General features: G+C 43.5%; 1 protein-coding gene across 2 annotated transcripts in view; it reads left to right on the forward strand.

The window, feature by feature from the left end:
* The window catches only part of BRCA1 (BRCA1, DNA repair associated), a 53246-nt gene extending 38985 nt beyond the window's left edge, over positions 1-14261 (forward strand). For both annotated transcript variants that reach the window (XM_014458810.2, XM_014458811.2), the window contains 8 exons: positions 3035-3122; positions 4166-4243; positions 4739-4779; positions 7178-7261; positions 10038-10092; positions 11829-11902; positions 12293-12353; positions 13144-14261. In XM_014458810.2, the coding sequence (XP_014314296.1) occupies positions 3035-3122; positions 4166-4243; positions 4739-4779; positions 7178-7261; positions 10038-10092; positions 11829-11902; positions 12293-12353; positions 13144-13316 (654 nt within the window). In that variant the 3' untranslated portion in view covers positions 13317-14261. The remainder of the gene's footprint in view (positions 1-3034; positions 3123-4165; positions 4244-4738; positions 4780-7177; positions 7262-10037; positions 10093-11828; positions 11903-12292; positions 12354-13143) is intronic.
* Positions 14262-18262: the final 4001 nt, after the last annotated feature.

Here is an 18262-nt window from a genome sequence, read left to right on the forward strand (position 1 = left end):
CGCTATGATGTGCACTGACCACCAGGGGGCAGACACTCCGACCAGTAGGTTACCTTGCTGCAGGGGTCCGGCCGATCAGGACTGAGCAAGATGGGCTGGACATGCCCTGGAGCACTCCTGTATCCCTCCCCGGCCCCGACCTCTTGCAATCCAGGACCCCTGGGGGGATGTCAGAGAGCCGGTTTTGGCCCGATCCCGCAGGCCAGGCCGAGGGACCCCACTGGTGCACAAATTCGTGCACGGGGCCTCTAGTCTATATAAAAGCCTAAGCGACCAAACGACCAGTCACTATGATGCACACTGACCACCAGGGGACAGATGCTCAACACAGGAGCTGCCCCACAGCAGGAGTGCCACTGACCGACCCATCCCAGCGGTCCACCAGCCCGGCAGCCCACCAGCCCAATGGCAGCCACTCACCCCCTCAGTAGTCCTGCAGTTCCAATCTCCTGAGAAAGGGCCAGGAACTGACTGATTGGCGCTGCTGGCCTCCTGGAAGTCGGCTGCTTCCCCTCCCTAGACGCTCCGCAAGAAAGAAAGAATATAAAAGCGGTCGCCAGGTGGCTCCTGACAACCAGTCGGAACATCAGCGGGATAGATCCGGATCCCAGGCCACCAAGGGCTTCCCACCGCCTGCCCTGAGAGCTGATCGTGTTGGCGGGGGAGTGGGGGGGACCCTCCCCCCAGGGACTGTGCCAGGTGCAGGGCTCGCAGCTTGCCTCTCCCGATCAGGACTGACTGGGCGTGAGCCCACCGCAGGCACAGCGAGACCGGGATGAGCGGGAGCGGCAGGTGGCATTGGACTGCCAGTTTCAGCCCAATCCCCGCAGGCCACGCTGAGGGACCCCACCCATGCAGGATCTCATGCACCGGGCTTCTAGTTTTTATTATAAAAAGCAAATAGGTGTAGCTCTCCTCCCCAGAAGGCATCTTTTCCCCACTTTGGTTCACATATGAGAGAATGCACCAGCATGATTAGCTAAATTCAAGCTGGTTCCAAGCTCACTGCCAGATAATGGCATTTCTCCAGTGTTTATTTGTCTTTATCCTGGTTGGTGATTCAGTTATTCAGTAGCCTGCCCTATCATTTCTGCTCTACAAGAGCCTCTCTTCCCTGTTAGGATTTTGACATCTCCTTGGGTCCCTAATGCTGGAAACAGGAATTGTTTCTCACTATGGAAAATACCCATTAAAATACTAAGATCACTGAAACATTGTTTCCGAGTGTAGATTTCAGACATCTTAATAAATTAATCACCATTGGTATCACTTCATAATAAAATAATTGAGTGAATACATCTTAAAGAACCATGATAAGATAACACACCAGAGTATCAAATGGATTCAATTGTGGGTGTAATTTATTATACACAGAGATGACCCAGTCATTCTTAAGTATCTTTCTTAATATATCCTTCCTAGGATAAGAACCATTTCTCATTCTAAGTTCTCTATGCGTGGCAGCTGAGCATAACATTCTTTGTGGCCTACTGCTAAAAGGGCAAAGTAAGCTATGTCTGCCCTAGAAGATACAATGAATACATTCTCATCAATAATGCTAGAATTCTAATTTCACAATCAGGTGCCCAGACCAGCTATTTGCTCTGAAAATTTATATCTGTGTTCGGTTTATGTTGCTCTTGATCATTTGCCTACATATCTAGAATTTCCATTTATTCATTGAAAATTAGCATTTCTTACTTGTTTTGAAGTTCAGCTTTTCAGAGAAGGCTAAAATAATTTAATCATTCTTGCCATGGGCAATTCTGAGCTGCACATTAGACTATAAGTGGCTTGGGTACATATTGTCTTTAAACAAGCAAAGAGGAAAACTTTTCAGCTCTATTCAGACTTGAAGTGTGGTACATTTATTATGAAAGCTGCTGACTGTATTACACATGATTAATTCTGAAACCCATATTAAGATGATCTTTTCAGCGGTTGCTCTTCTAACTGAACACTGTTCAAAGCCGGGATTTCAGCATTTAATCAGTTCAGAATTGCTAATGATCCTGGCAGAGGGCAGTGACAAAAGGGGGGAGGGTATCATTAGCTTCTCTCGCCTGCCTTTTTAGTGCCCTGTGGCAGTATGGAATGAGGCAGCATGAAAGAAGGATGGCCTGATCTCCATTGCAATATTGTGCAGCACATAAATATTGGCATGGGTGTGATGGCTAATAAATGATGGCCCTTGGTAAACAGAGTTATTTACCAAATAGTTGCTACTAATTATGTCAACTGTGTCCATAATGGATCTGGTTAATTTCTTTTACTACCTATTGATTTTTATTTGGTTGATAGATAATAGCTAGAAGGCTCTAGATTTCTTTTGGGAATAATATGAATCTCTTCCAGTCCTTCCCCGTAAGAAGAATTGATAGTTTTTGTACTCTTGACTTGAATGTTTTTGAGCTATCAGAGGTTTGCATCTTGTTTGTTTTAATCCTCACCTGAGGACATACTTAAAGAGAGAGGAAGGGAGAGAAAAACATTGATTGGTTGCCTTGTGTATGTGCCCCAACGGGAAATCAAACCCACAACCCAGGTATGTGCGCTGACTGGGAATCAGCAACCTTTCAGTGCACAGGATGATGCTCAGCTAACAGCCACTCCAACCAGGCACATCTTGTTTTTAAGCCACTTACCTGTAACATAGCTTTCTGTGTAGGCTGATTACCTCTCAGCTTATATATAGTGTAGGCTGATAGATCTGTATTATAGTAGAGTAGCACTCTGAAAAGAAACTAGATGTCTTAGGGAATTCAATGATATCTGCTATTAAAGGGAAAATTAATATTATTTTGAATCCTTGGTTATAGTTCATGTCTCCTAGCATGAATTACTTTAGAATTTCTTCCTCTGATTTGTACATAATTTGTATTAAATTGCTATTTATTTTGAGACTTCAGACATGTTAGAATAAAAAGAATGTACCTTTTCTGTGAGAAAAAAAATGGAGATTCAAAGCTAGGATAACTAATGCTCTAAGCTGTGCACTAGAGGTAATTTATAATAATATTTTACTTGATTTCAGACGCGTGTGCACAAGTTTGCCAGAAAACACCACATCACTTTAACTGATCTAATTACTGAAGAGACTACTCATGTCATTATGAAAACAGGTATACCAGGAACCTTTATAGAATGCGTTGCATCTGTTACATGGAACTACATGAAGAAATGGGAGCATTCGTTAAGCATAGCACGGGTGAAAGTCTTCCAGTAGTTGATCAATTATGTTTTTTTTGTTTGTTTGTTTGTTTTTTAAATATATTTCTTTATTGATTTCAGAGAGGAAGGGAGAAGGAGAGAGAGTTAGAAACATCAATGATGAGAGAGAATCATTGATTGGCTGCCTCCTGCACACCCCCCACTGGGGATCGAGCCCGCAACCCAGGCATGTGCCCTTGGCTGGAATCGAACCTGGGACCCTTCAGTCCACAGGCTGACGCTCTATCCACTGAGCCAAGCCAGCTAGGGCGATCAGTTATGTTTTGTGAAAGAAAAATAATAGTTTTTCTACTTCCTGGCCCCCTTTTGTTTTAGTTAAATACATTTATTTCTTCAGTTTGCTTAGTACTTCAGAAAGGTTTTTGAAATACTAGGAAATAAACAGAAGTGATTCTTTAGCTACTTCTTTCTGAAATACTTATGAATAGAGGAAAATACTCTGTATTTTTCTGTCCCTCTCAGGGAAATTAGGAGGTTAGGATTCCCCAGGTAGAAGTCTGGGGGTGAAAAATTTGTCACTTACATTGACACATCAGATAGAGGATTTCAACAATACTGTTTTCTTCTCCTTCCACATATTGCCATCCAGTAAATTAGATCTTCCCCATCCACATGTATCAATACTATTGATGTAGATAATTCCCTGAACACAGTGATGGATATCTGTAGCTAGTCTTGTCATTTAGAAGATAGGGCAGACATCTCCTTTGGTTTTAACTTCATATCAGCCTTTTCTAACTTCCAAAGATCCACTCATGCTGGTTATAATTAGGGGTGCTTCCAGCCTCTGATTCTATCACTGGGGTATTGGAATCATTGATCCATATTGATTGCAAGTAGCATATAGAACTGGAGCTCATTAGCTTGTTAGGGCAGCACTTCCTGACTTTGTTTTCAACTTCTACTGATCCTTTGGATATTTTTCATTCTGCAGATGCTGAATTTGTATGTGAACGGACACTGAAATATTTTCTGGGAATTGCAGGAGGAAAATGGATAGTTAGCTATTTCTGTAAGTACAGTGTATTGCTCCCCTCCTCCCTTTAACACTTCAGAATTCCATTTTTACACCAAACATCTTACCACCTAAGGTTTTTTGCTGATGTTGAATCTGAATTACCAAAAGGTCTTTAATGATAACACTAAACTAGTTTTATCTTTAACGCATATGTCTTTGTTCAGATAAGCTGCTGATGTTGGGAAAATGGATTTCTTTTTATAACTAATAGGACCTAATCTGCTCCTGGAATGTTAGTATACGAATTAGGGATTTATTTAATAGCAGGCAGAAATCCATGTGCGGCAGGCACTGTTATAATGTTTGGATTAAGCATCAACCATATCTCCAAAAAGAAATCTCTACTACAAGGAGCTGTGGCTGTATGGAGATGGGACTTCTCTCAGTGTCATTCCTCCCAAGCTCTTCCGTGAATCACTTCCCCGTCCACCTCCACAAAGAGAGCATGTTCTTCTGCATTGTGACTTGTCTTTTCTGTGCTCTCTTTAGGGGTGACCCAGTCTATTAAAGAAAGAAAGATTCTAGATGAGGTAGGTACTTGATGTTACAAACTAATCAGAAAGACTTGATGCCATTGAGTCACATAATCACCGAAAATGTAGCTGCTTCCTTCCTTGTACCACTTGGATGATGGGGATCATCAAGAATTATGCAGAGCGAACCCAGAAATTCTGTGCCTCATTCGCTTGTTCTAAATTTCAGTAGAAACAATCCTTTCCTTGGAGGAAGGAAAAGGAATTTATAAAGCAGAAAAAAGATAAGTGGGGGGTGGGGGTGGGGGAAAAAAAGATTCATAAGCAAAAGAAATAGGCCCACCTAAATCTATATATATAGACCTTGATAAGAGAACTGGTTGTTCACTGGTAAAGAAAAATCCTTCATATTAATATGCAAATGTGTTTGTTTAGAAATCAGATTCCTTCAGAGAGATGTTACTCTTTATGACACTGAGAACAGTGAGAGGTAAATAAGAAGAGGGTAGGAGGAGAAATAATTTTATAACAGAGCCATCTAAGAGCTGCTTAGCCATCTAAGAGCTAAGGGAAAAGAAAACTAACAAAAATAGTTTTGAAATATTATATACTATTCAGTATATTCATAATTAAGTGACATTTTTGTTGGTTTTAACTATCATTCCATGGCATATATTATTGGGAGCCTATCTGTGCTGGGCACCAGGGATACAGCAATAAACAAGACTGACAGGTCCATTCTCAGGCCAGATTCTTGTTCTTTTGAAGGAAAATACACGATAATAAAGATCATTTAAGTTACCAATAAATACCGTGAACAGCAGATTAGTTATTGACCAGGGACAGAGATTGACTACTTTAGGAGACCAGGGATGGCTTCTGAAATGCTCGAGCTGAAACCTAAAACACAAGAAAGAATTGGCCTTAAAAAATGTAGGTAACAAGTGTTGAAGGCAGAGGAACAGCAAGCCTAAAGGTTATGAGGTAGGAATGAGCTTGTTTGTTAAAGAAAAAAGACTAGTGTAGCTGGAGGATAGTAATTGGTGAATAATATGTAGGGAGCATAGATTAGGCAAGGGGCAAGATGTATAAATTTGGGGATTTAGAAGGCCTTGGGGGGGTAAAAGATGAATGGAGGGGAGAAAATGGGAGACATTTGTAATCTCTCAACAATAAAAAAAATTTGAGGGATATATACTAGGCATCCAGGTAGAGAGGTTAAGTAGGGACAGGGGTACAATCAGGCCTATAAAATTAAAGGCATCTCCAAATAAATGACATTTATCATTAGACTCTTCTCACTCAAGTGACTAGGAAGTGTGAAGTGGTCTTTCCCCTAATACAGCTGTTCTCAACCTGTGGGTCGTGACCCCTTTGGCAGACCATCCTGCATATCAGATATTTACATTACGATTCATAACAGTAGCAACATTACAGTTACGAAGTAGCAACTAAAATAATTTTTTTTAATTTAACACATAACATTCTTCAATTTTTTAAAATATATTTTTTATTGATTTTTTACAGAGAGGATGGGAGAGGGATAGAGAGTTAGAAACATCGATGAGAGAGAAACATCGATCAGCTGCCTCCTTCACACCCCCTACTGGGGATGTGCCTGCAACCAACGTACATGCCCTTGACCGGAATTGAACCTGGGACCCTTCGATCCACAGGCTGACGCTCTATCCACTGAGCCAAACCGGTCAGGGCACAACGAAAATAATTTTATGGTTGGGTCACAACATGAGGAACTGTATTTAAAGGGCCAGAAGGTTGAGAACCACTGCCCTAATAGTAGCCTGTGGTTATACTGCCATGACTTTATTTTACTTTGTAATAATCTTGGCAGTGGTTATGATCTTCTTCAACCTGAGTTTCAGTCAGAATTGTTTCTAAGTATTCTTCCCCTAATTTATCCCAAAAGCTCTAACCTCCCCAATCCCATTACTCTCATCCTTGACTAGTCAAAATAGTAATATGTAAAACCTTTTCTTCAGTGTATTAAATGTATATTTTATCATTTTGGTTTCATTAACTAAATCTCTCAATGAAAATCTGAAAAGCCCTTAGCTGATAATACACAATTGATTTAAGAGATCAGGAATTCTCCCGGTATCTTTATAACTGCACAGTATTAGCAGTTTAATCTAAATGCTAAGTGAATGTTTTGAGAGGAGATAGATGTTGAAAATTAAAATACATTAAGTCCCAGTGAGGTGAAAAGCCAATTGTTAATTCCTGCCCACAAAGCTTTGCTTCAGGGAATTAATTGATTTCAGTAGCTGAGATGCTGGTCGGTTCATCCAGTCCACCAAAAAGAATGATTTGAGGGGAGTGGTCAAAACATTACCTAGCAATACCCAATTCCTTAAATATGGCACATCTACTCTGCTTCCACTGAGGACGGCTTCTCTTTCTCTGATCCCTGTGGTTTGCGTTTGGTTTCTTTTAGCGTGATTTTGAAGTCAGAGGAGATGTTATCAATGGAAGGAACCACCAAGGTCCAAAGCGAGCAAGAGAGTCCCAGGACAGAAAGGTAAAGCCTCCTTCCCCATGTTGACAAAAATCCCACCACCCCTCTTCATTCCAGGCCCCTTGGTTCATTTTTAAGGGGTGTTACATACTGCTAGTTGCTTCCATATAGGTTCTTTTTTTAGTTATAGCCCAACAAGGTAAATAAGTATTATATCCACTTAATGAATGAGGGGACTTAGAGGTTTAGAGAAGTAATTTGGTCCAATCTGGGGTTCAAATCTTAGCTGATAAATGGCAAAGCTGGGATTTGAAACAGATATGAATCTAAGCCTTTGCTCTTTCCACTTTACGATAGTGTTTTTCTCTAAAGTAGCGTGGTAAGTGCTGTAAAGGGGATGTACGCAGTGCTGTCTATGGATGCATAGAAGAGAAAATGATTGATAATCAATAGCTAATATCTATATAATGTTCACTCTGTGCCAGGTCTAAATACTCAACATGTTTTAACTGATTAACAGTTTTATAGTAACCCTATTAGATATGTACAACAATTATGCCTATTTTATAGATGAGAAAATTGAGGCTCAGAGAGGTGGAGTAAGTTGCTCAAGCTCACACAGCTAGTTGTGAACGCACAACTAGAAGTTGAACCCAGGCAGTCTAGCTCCAGAATATGAGCTCTTTTTTTAATTTATTGATTGATTTTAGAGAGAAAGGAAGGGAGAGAGAACCATTGATTTGTTGTTTGACTCATTTATGCATTCATTGATTGATTCTTATATATGCCCTGACCAGAAATTGAACGCGCAACCTTGGCGTACTGGGACCACACCCTAACCAACTGAGCTACCTGGCCAGAGCCGGGAATCGGAGCTCTTAATGACAATATTATATTTCTTGGAAAATTATAGGTTTCACCAAGGAGAAAAACAGATGATTCTAACATGTTTGAAAACGCAGGACCAGAACACTCAGTGACAGTCCCCATATCCCCATATCATGCTGTAGCAAATGATGTAGCCAAAAACGATGTCCTTCTCTCAGGGAGAAGCCCAGGCAAGATTTCACACCTGCCTGTCGGGCCTGAGCCAGCAGCTTTCTCAGGTCCCTGACTGAGTGCTGACGTCCCCAGTCTGCCTTTCTTCCTCTTGCAAGTGTGCACCGCCAGGCAGTTTGGAACATCCCCACAAGGAACACCTTCTGTCCATTTACAGAACTTGAGGGCAAACCAGTAGAGGTGACTTGCCAAGGAAAACTGCTTTGGGAGATGATCACAAATCATCAGTCCCTGGAGCTCTGAACCCTTGGGGTCAGCCCACCCTCACCTTAACCAATCAAGTAACTTCCCAGATGCCAAGAAATGCTGCTGGCCCTATGTCTGTTTCTGCCTTCACCCCAGGGGAGCTCTGTGAGCCAAACTTTTTTTCTTCTTCTTCAAATTAAAAGTAAGAAAGTTTATTTAGAAAGTTATAGAGGTAGTAGAAGTGAGCCAGCTGGACTGCGGAGGCTCAGAAAACAAGTTACAGAAGCAAAAAAAGGGGGGGGGCCTTGGAGCTTAGGAGACAGAAAGGCAAAGGAACTGGCCTGGGGGAGGGGCAAGGAGAGAAGAGAGGGAAAGGGAAAGGCAGGGCTTGCTCCTGAGGGAGAACAGGCCCCAGCCATTTGTTTTTATTCCACTGTATGCAAAGCAGAGCTAGCACCAGATTTTTCCCTCCTTCAAAGGAAATTTCAGTGTTTGGGGGTTTTTCCTGCATACGGGGTGGCAATGATAGGAAGTACCTGGTCAAAGTAATGACATTCTGAAGATACAAAAATATCACCATAGTATTTTCCTATGAAAGAGAAAAGTATTTGTAGAGGTGAAACTTCAAATTCCTTATCTCATAACTAGACATCCTCCTCAATGAATATCAGCCTGGATGGAAAAAATTGTAATCTTTTGTGCTTTTTACAGCAACATTTGGCTCCAGCTGGCTGCCTGGGGAGAACTTTTTTTTTTTTAAATATATTTTTATTGATTTCAGAGAGGAAGGGAGAGGGAGAGAGAGTTAGAAACATCATTGATAAGAGAGAATCATTGATCAGCTGCCTCCTACACACCCTACACTGGGTATTGAGCCCGAAACCTAGGCATATGCCCTGACCGGGAATCGCACTGTGACCTCCTGGTTCATAGGTTGGCGTTCACAGATGCTAGAGACCAGAAGAAAGTCAGGAGGATAGGAGCATGTACATATAAAATAAACGTAGACCTCTCTGCCAATCAGGGTTATGGTTAGTTAGTACTGATGTACCACGTTTGGATAAACATCAAATATCAACTAATAGCTGAATTTCTAGCCATTAAACATGCCCCTTCCACTCTCTCTGAAAAATGTCCTCGGGCGAGGCTTAACAACAAAACAAAAAAGTCTTCTGAAACCCAACAGTGTTCCGGACATTGGACTGCTTGTCTCTGGAAGTAGCAGCAGAACTCGTCTGGTGGTAAAGAAAAAAAAGATGCCCAGCTGGCGTGGCTCAGTGGTTGAGTGTCGACCTATGAACCAGGAGGTCATGGTTCAATTCCCAGTCAGGGCACATGTCCAGGTTGTAGGCTCCATCCCCAGTGTGAAACGTGTGGGAGGCAGCCGATAAATGATTCTCTCTCATCATTGAGTTTCTATCTCTCTCTCCCTCTCCATTCCTCTCTGAAATCAATAAAAATATATTTAAGGGGGGAAAAAAGAAAGGAAAAGAAAAAAGAAAGTTCTTAGAGAGTCTCTTTATGTTTTTTATAAAACCCATAACTAAATAACTAGTGTTTCTTTCTCTATTCCTCTGTTCCTCTCTTCTCACAGATCTTCAAGGGCCTAGAAATCTGTTGCTATGGGCCTTTTACCAACATGCCCACAGGTAAGAGGCTGGGGGGACTGCAGGGTCCAGCACCAGCCTTTGCCTTACATAGTTATAGGAGGGGTCATCTTATGGGGGTTCGTCAGATTGGTGAGAGGTTAGTCTATTTCTCTATCACCTGTCAGACAAAACTGCACTTAAATGTTACCCTATGACAAAAACAAAAACAAAACGTAGCCCTGAGCCCCTTCTCAAGAGCGTGAAGGCAGTGAAGAATTAACATCTGTGCTCAGATGGGGTAGAGCTGCTCTTGGTGCCCTTTGGTCTAAGAAAGAGGAAGAAATAAATTAGGGAGAGTTCTACTCTCCCTCAACCATCTTCATTTGATGGTGAAGAAAGCACAGCAGCTGCATAAGCCCTGTGAACCTGCTCTCCCATGCAAGCCCGAGCAGGGGAAGACTTGATGAACATTTTCTAATTATTTTGACACTGATGTGATGTGATGTTTTAGTCTGTGGGGCTCAACTCTGGAGTTGTGCGGTACTGAAGCCCTGGTGTATGTATACATTTGATTCTCTTTTTCTTCTTTTTTTAATCCTCAACTGAGGATATTTTTCCCATTGCTTTTCAGAGAGTGGAAGGGTGGGAGGGAGTAGGAGGAAGAGAGAGAGAGAAACATCATGTGAGAGAGACACATCGATTAGTTGCCTCCTGCACTCCTCCCCCCCCCCACCCCCCACCCCGGGCAGGGAGCAAACCCATGACCCTTGGTATATAGTAAAATGCTCTAACCACTGAGAAACATTGGCCAGGGCTGGTTCATTCTTTTCTAAATGAAGGCTACCTACCTTTACATCTGTGCTCATCTCTGTCCCAGGATCAAGTCCTTTTGCTTCTCAGAAGATGGCCTTAGCATGTGGTCAGGGATAGATGAGTGGCAGCAAGAGAGCCTGGCAAAATAATTTTGCTTATGTCTACTTTATTGGTTATTGATTGGATTTTTATGAAATTTCAACATGCCACACATGGATTTCTCAGTGTTTTTATACTTTGGTATGAAAACCAGGGCCTCCAGCAGGTATCATTTTAGAAGTGAGTCGGTTGACCTCAGTACGCTCAGACAAAGAGGAGCACCTTAACCATCTCCAGAAATGGGTTGATAGAGAAGAGCACCCCTAGGGGCCCAGGAGCCACCCATTGGTCAGTTCTACTAGTTTTTCAGGTACAGGTACAACCTCTTCTGACTTTTATCACCTTGAGTGTGTTGATACCGGCTCAGCATGTAGCCTTTCCAAGCTGATGTGCTGAGTCTCGGTCCGGGGTGATAAGTGCTTTTTGTTTTGTTTTGTTTTAATTATCTTCCCATATCTTGACATTTACAGTAATTACCACCAAGTAAGGTGCTCTCCGTGGCCCTGATTATCAATTACCAACACAGAATTAGGCAAGGAGGAAGGGAAGACAGGTGGATGTTTTTTCACAGTATCTTACCTGCAATTTAGCAAATTAATGAAAATTAGATTTTTTTTCTTGTGTTTTATTTGAGAGACTGTTAAACCTTATCTACCAAGTGGCCTTATTGGGACTGATAACCAGAGTAAGTAGCAAATCAGTGGCAAATTAACTTAGAGTCCATGCCCCTCTGGTTTTAGGCCTTACTGTCCCTTTGGAGTAAAGAGACAGGGACTCCCACTGAGAACCTTGCTATACACCCTCATTCAGAGGAGTATGGGGTGGGGAGCCCAGGTTAAACATGCAGGTGACTGTGGTGACTTTCTGTCTGAATGCCTCTTTAGGTCAACTAGAGTGGATGGTGCAGCTTTGTGGGGCTTCTGTGGTGAAGGAGCCTTCATTATTCACCCTCGGCAAGGTAAGCATTTGGTGCCCTGTCAGAGGGGGGAACACAATCTTCTCTCTGGTGATTGAGCGAGGCAGCACCCATCAATCCCAATGAACCACCTTCCACACCCCAGTGTAGCCTGAGAGGCCTCTCTTAACCCAAGCCTCCTCTGACCAGGTGTGTGTGCCAGAAGACTCCACCTGTAAGGGAGGAGCGAGGACCTGAGAGCTCGAAGTATTTAATATACTGAGGGAAGGCTCTTTACCTCGAATCCTTCCTTTTTGCCATGTGCCCTTCCTCCTCCTCTGTGTGGTTGCCCCAGAGTAGTCTGCTTCATCACACCATCAAGCAATGGTGAAGTGACTATTCCCAAAGTCCTGTTCTGATACCTTCCATGTTGTTTCCTTCCTGGGGATGCAGGGCACTCACCCAATTGTGGTCATGGAGCCGGATGCCTGGACAGACGACAGTGGCTTGCGCGGTAAGTCTTACTGTAAGCCTTCATCCAGAGGAGGGTGGGGTAGAGGGCCCAGGTTAAGTGTGCAGATTACTATGGTGATTTTAGGTCTGATTGTCCTGTTTAGATCAACTGGAGTGAATGGTGCACCTGATTGGGGCTTCAGACGGCCACAAGCATGTGCCTGTGAGATGCGTTTGGTTCACCACTGGTTACCCAGTGCTTCATTAACACAGCGCTCAGTGCATTCGGGGGGCTCATATTTGTTGAATGAATAGCTAAAATATCCTTTTAAAACTTTTTTGTTGTTTATTTTACATTATAAAAGTAATGCATGAACTATTTCCATTGAGGGGTTAAATATGAATGTTCATCACATGAAATAAAAATGAACACAAACAATAAAAGAATCCCAGTAATCCCGCCACTTGGAGATGATCACCATAAAATTCTTTCAGGCATGTGTGTATATGTATATACATATATTTTACACGAATGTGATCATGCTCATACTGTTTTGCTTTTTCACTTAAGATACTGCAAATGTTTTCCCATCATTAAATTGCAATGCTATTTAACAGAGTGGGGCTCGTGTTAATAAAGTTGTTAAAGCTGTAGGCTTTCACCAGCAGTCACTCCTCAGGCTGCCGAGTAAGTTCTTATGTCCTAAAACACTGCTTACAATCAACACTTTTGCTTCTTCCTGAGCAACCCTAAGAACTCATACAACCAGGTGCCCAGAGTAGATTAACTAGAATCTGGTCTGGGAAAATGTGAATTGACACTAATCTCTACTTGTGTTCTCTGTCCTCAGTGATTGGGCAGATGTGTGAGGTACCTATGGTAACCCGAGAGTGGGTGTTGGACAGCGTAGCCCTCTACCAGTGCCAGGAGCTGGACACCTACCTGATACCCCAGGGCCCCGGAGCTGCTGCTGATTCCTGCCAACCATGTGTAGAGCCTGTCTCCACAGGACCCCAAGAATAAGCTTAAGAAATGGCCTTTTCCCAGGCCCTGGGAGCTCCTCTGTAGTCCTTCCACTGTCCCGGTTACTAAATGTTTTATGTACATCAACCTGAAAAGAACTGGCTGTGTAAGGGTCCCTTAAAGATTTTCTGTTCCAAGTCTCCCTTTGAAATCTGCCATGAGCACAAAATTGTGGTAATTTTTCACCTGAAAAGAATTTTAAACGCCACCAGTTGAGCAAGATGCTGATTCATTATTTATCAGCCCTATTCCTTGTGCCGGGGCTGTCGGCTTAGAGCTGGTAGCACAGAGTAGCTGGGCTCAGGAGAATAGATGGTTTCCCTGAATTTGTTTCTCTAAAACCCTGTGTTCATAAAGGCCAAGGGCCAAACTCTTAGGGATCTGTGATAAAATTTAAAATCAGAACAGTCCTTAGGCAGCTCTCAAATGTTGGAGTGGGATATTGGGAAGGGAATTCAGAGGCAGGTAATAGATATAAATATGAAACTTGACGATTAATTAGAGAGAGGCGTCCTGCTGACCCTGGTCTCCAAAAGTCTGGGTAAGAACTGTGTTCAAAGAGAGTCTTCTAATTCCCTGTTGGTAATAAATAAAATGTTTATTGTTGTAGCTCTGCTATGTAACCCATTCCTCTTGAAATATAAGATCTCTGATATGAATATTTCATGTCTGTAAAAAGACGGATCCCACCAGAAAAGGAGCTGTTGCTTTCCTTGAGGTAATTTTTTTCCTTTTGCTCCCTATTGTTGAATTGTACAGCTTCATAAATAATTTTGTTTGCTGGAGGAAGAGAAAGCGTTTTTCATAAACTCATTATCTGGGACTGTTTCTAGCTGTTGGAAGGACTGTGTCTTCCTTAGCCCCGGGGGCAGTGCAGACTGGATTGTACAAAATACGTTTGTCAATGTTGTACTGTTCACCTGCAAATAAAGTTGGTAGCAAACACTTCCACGCGTATGACTGTCCTTTATGCTCATGCCTGCAGACTTCTCAGAGCCTTTTCTCTGTACTGTACTAACACCTGTAGGGAGCAGCGATAGGGTTAAGCCTCAGACTGACCTGTTGGCAAAGCCACAAACAAGTCCCAGCTTAGAGGGCACAGCCCTCTTAGCCTGATTAAGCTTGACCTTATGACTCCCTGTCAGTGGTTCTCAACCTTGGCTGCCCCTTAGAATCACCTGGGAATCTTGTTAAAATCCTGATTTCTGGGCCTCATTCTCCGGAAATTCTGCTTCTTTGTTACTAATGATGAGGCCCAGAAGTCAGGATTTTAACAAGATTCCGAGGTGATTCTAATGTGCAGCCAAGGTTGAGACCACTGTTCCAGAGGCTACCCACACTCCTAGGCTTATGACCCCCTACCTATATCCTCAAAACCAGCCATGGCTGGTCAAGTCTTTCACAGTTGGACTCTCTCTGACTTATCTCTATTAACTCCTGCCAGAGAATTTCTGTTTTTAAGGGCTCAAGTGATTAGATTGTGCCTAATAGGTAGTCCAGAGTGATCTCCCTATTATGGTCCAAAACCCTAATTACAGCTGCAGAGCCCCTTAGAGTTCTGTTTGATTAAACAGCCAGGGGCCAGAAATCTAGGAAGGATGACTTTAGAATTCTGACAACTACTCCTACTTAACGTGCTTAATCCATAGATAATAGTCCGTGTCATCATTTCTTGGTCTTCACACTGTCATAGATTGCAATCCTCTTTGAGGCAAAGAATGAAATCCTCACACAATTCAGTGCTGCCATATTTGTAAGGAGGGTGGGTGGGTGAGGGAAGCGTAGAGAAAATGGAACTAACTGCCATTGTTACATTTTTATCTCATTCAGCCTTCACCACAGCTCTATAAGTGGGTACTTGTCACCTCCTCTGAAGAATGGGAATGGAAAGATTTTGCTCAAAGTTTGCACGGTTAGTAAATAACCTGAACCCATGCCCTTTCTATCCCGTCATTCAGTTTTCCATCTGTACCAGTCCCTGACCCCAGGTCAGAAGGCATCGCTTCAAGATGCAAGGAAATCTGGGGTGAATAGTGGGCTGTGAGAGGAACCACTCTAGCTTCTTTTATGGGTCATGGTGGGAGGCAGTAGAAGGTTCCTGTCTCCAAGAGGCAACTCTGCCTGGGAAAGCAGCCCTAGGCAAAGGGACTCACCGATTAGATCATGGCTACTGCTATTTCCGCTCCTATCCAGCCTCCCAGTTTATGATTGCTTAACTTTCAGTTGTCAAAGCCTTCCAGTTCAGCCTCGCCTACAGCACAACCTCTCAAGGGCCCATGCCAGCTCCCTGTCTACCTGCCAGGGAGTCCTGGGTTCTCAGTGTTGGCAGTAAAGACAGGCAGGAAGCAGGTGCTGCACACCCAGTCTTTAGTCAACAGTGTTTCATTTCCAGGGACAAGTCATGGCTTACTGGACCCTGGGAGTGAGCCAGGCCTCAGCCTGCTGCCCCATCGCTGATGGGTTAATAGGAAAAGCAGTATCTATCTAGGACAGCCTGCCTTCCCAGGAATCCTGGGTGGAAGCAGAGATGGCTCAGACACATTAAGATGTTTTCTATAATTGTCTCTCAGTCTCCCAACCATTGTCCACCCCCATCTGTGTTTTGAGCTCTGTAACCTTTTCCTGGAAGTCAACTTCTGACCCTGCCTCATGATGCTTGGCTGGGTCTGAGTCTTCTCTGATGAGAACGTAAATCTACTTGTTCCTTTCACCTCTGGCTTTAAGACCCCTCCCAGTTTTCCATCCCACAATCTTTAGCCCTCTCTGGGCAAAGCAGGGTTTGGGGAACTGGTTCCTGTACTGCCTTTATCTCATTTCACAAAATGAACTTCTGCAAAGGCGTTGGAAAGGAAGAAGAGGAGGGATTATCATGCAGGCGCAGGGAGGGGCCTAGAGAAGAGCTTGGTAGATTATCTCCCTCCTAAAAAAAAATGCAGCCAGAATCACCAACAAAGTATGGGCTCAAAAACATGCAGGAGAAAAAGAAAGGAATCAGTGTTGGGGTGGTTGGAGCGGAAGGAGCCAAGCCGCCCAGAATGTATCCTGTGAAGGCTGCGAGGAGCAGATAAGGGCAGCCCCAGAGGCAGCGGCAGAGAGAAAGCAGGCTGAGGGGACTGCAGATCTACCCGCGGAAACCAAGAGCGAAGGGGCTTGCTTGCTAGCCAGACACCTTGGGAGCTTGCTTATCAAAGCCTGGAACATGGCTGAGCCAGAGGCCCCTTTACCGTACTTCAGTGATGTTTAGCTCCCTCCAACAGCCTGTAAATCTACCCATAACAAGGAGAAAATTAACTAAATGAATCCGGGCAAATCGATCATTAAGGAGAACTGGAGATAGCCAGGTCCTGTGGCGAGCAGGGATTGGGGGGTGCAAAGGGAGCTGATCCTGAAATGAGTGAATGATCAGGACAATTCAGTGATGGCGAACCTAGAACCTCGTCCTCCGGAAATTCTGTTTCTTTGTTACTAATGATGAGGCCCAGAAATCAGGATTTTAACAAGATTCCCAAGTGATTCTAATGGGCAGCCAAGGTTGAGAACCACTGGCTTAGATAGTTCATAGCTACAAGGTTGCAGCAGCTGACTTCAGTTGACTCCAAAATGGCCCTTTAAACAAATACAAAGCAAAGGACAAAGGTTAAATTATATTAGCAACCTAGGAGCAGAAGGCCAGACTGCTTTAAAAGAAACAGCTAGAGGTTTTAGGAGGTTTTATTAATATTTAAATTGCAGTGAAACCACAGCGGCAGCCTTTGACTCCAGCACAGAAATATGCAAATACAGCTTTCTAAAGAAAGGAATCTCAGACAGCCCTCAAGGTAACAAGAACAAATAAAACCAATGATTTTGTAATTTATTTTTATTGACTGATGAAGAGCAAGGCACAGACAACCTGCCCGGTGCGAGTCAGCTGCCCGTGGGCTCTCTGAGAGAAGACACAGGTGGGCCTACAGGGAGAAAGGCAGGCTGGGCTGTAGACTGGTGACAGGAGAGACCCAAATTGGACAAAACAGGAGGCAGATGGGAGAAGACGACTAAATTAAAAAGGAAGGAAAATGGAAACCCAACCCTGAGTTCTGAGGACCATCTGATCTTGCTGGCTCTCAGGAAAACAATAATAATAATCATTAATGACTGTCATTTGCCACCCTCTTACTAAGTGCCATGCATTATTCCCAAAATACAAAGGAGGAAAATGATGCCTTCAGAGGTCAAGCAACTTGCCCAAGATCACGCAGTAAAAGGAGGTAGTAAAGCCTTGATTCAAACGATTTGTACTGGGCACCAGCTGTAGCAGGTGGTGAAGGTGAACAACATTATGAGGCCAATGATTGAGGGGAGAATCTGTGCCCACTTTGGGGGTAGCTTGTGTGTGTATATGTGTGCATACTAGGGTTGTGGAAGGGAGAAAAAAAATCCATTTCTGGCCTTCAGATTGCTTGCTATTCCAGGGGTGAGGTAAGAAAGCTACAGAAAACCTTTGCAGAATTGTGCCTTCTGGTTCAGAAGCCCTTTGTGGGATGTGTGGTGGGGTCAGGCTCTGCCTGCTATGGGGGAACCTCTGGGTAAAACATCTTCCACTGGCCCTTGGAACCTATGAAGGTGAAAAGGAAGCCAGGAGATTTCAGAAGGCCCAGGTAAGAACCCGCTGCCAGAATTGGGAGAAGGAACACCTGATCCAGAAAGAGAAGAGCTAGAAGAGTCTTCTAAGGATACATTCTCTGAGCCACTCACCCAATCTCCCCAGACTTTCTGTCCCAAGCCCAAACCCAGCCTCTCCACAGTTCGCCTGCTGCTCCCTTCCAGGCACCCTGACCAACAAATATGGGGACCCACAGATTTTGCTCACCTCTATCCCATACTGAGCCAGTTCTGTTCTGCCATCTCCACAGGCCCACATCCTGCCCTACCCCACCTTCTCTATAGAGCAGTGGTTCTCAACCTTG

This window comes from Myotis lucifugus, unplaced genomic scaffold, assembly GCF_000147115.1.
Source record: "Myotis lucifugus unplaced genomic scaffold, Myoluc2.0 scaffold_100, whole genome shotgun sequence".
In the NCBI taxonomy this organism is placed as follows: Eukaryota; Metazoa; Chordata; class Mammalia; order Chiroptera; family Vespertilionidae; genus Myotis; species Myotis lucifugus.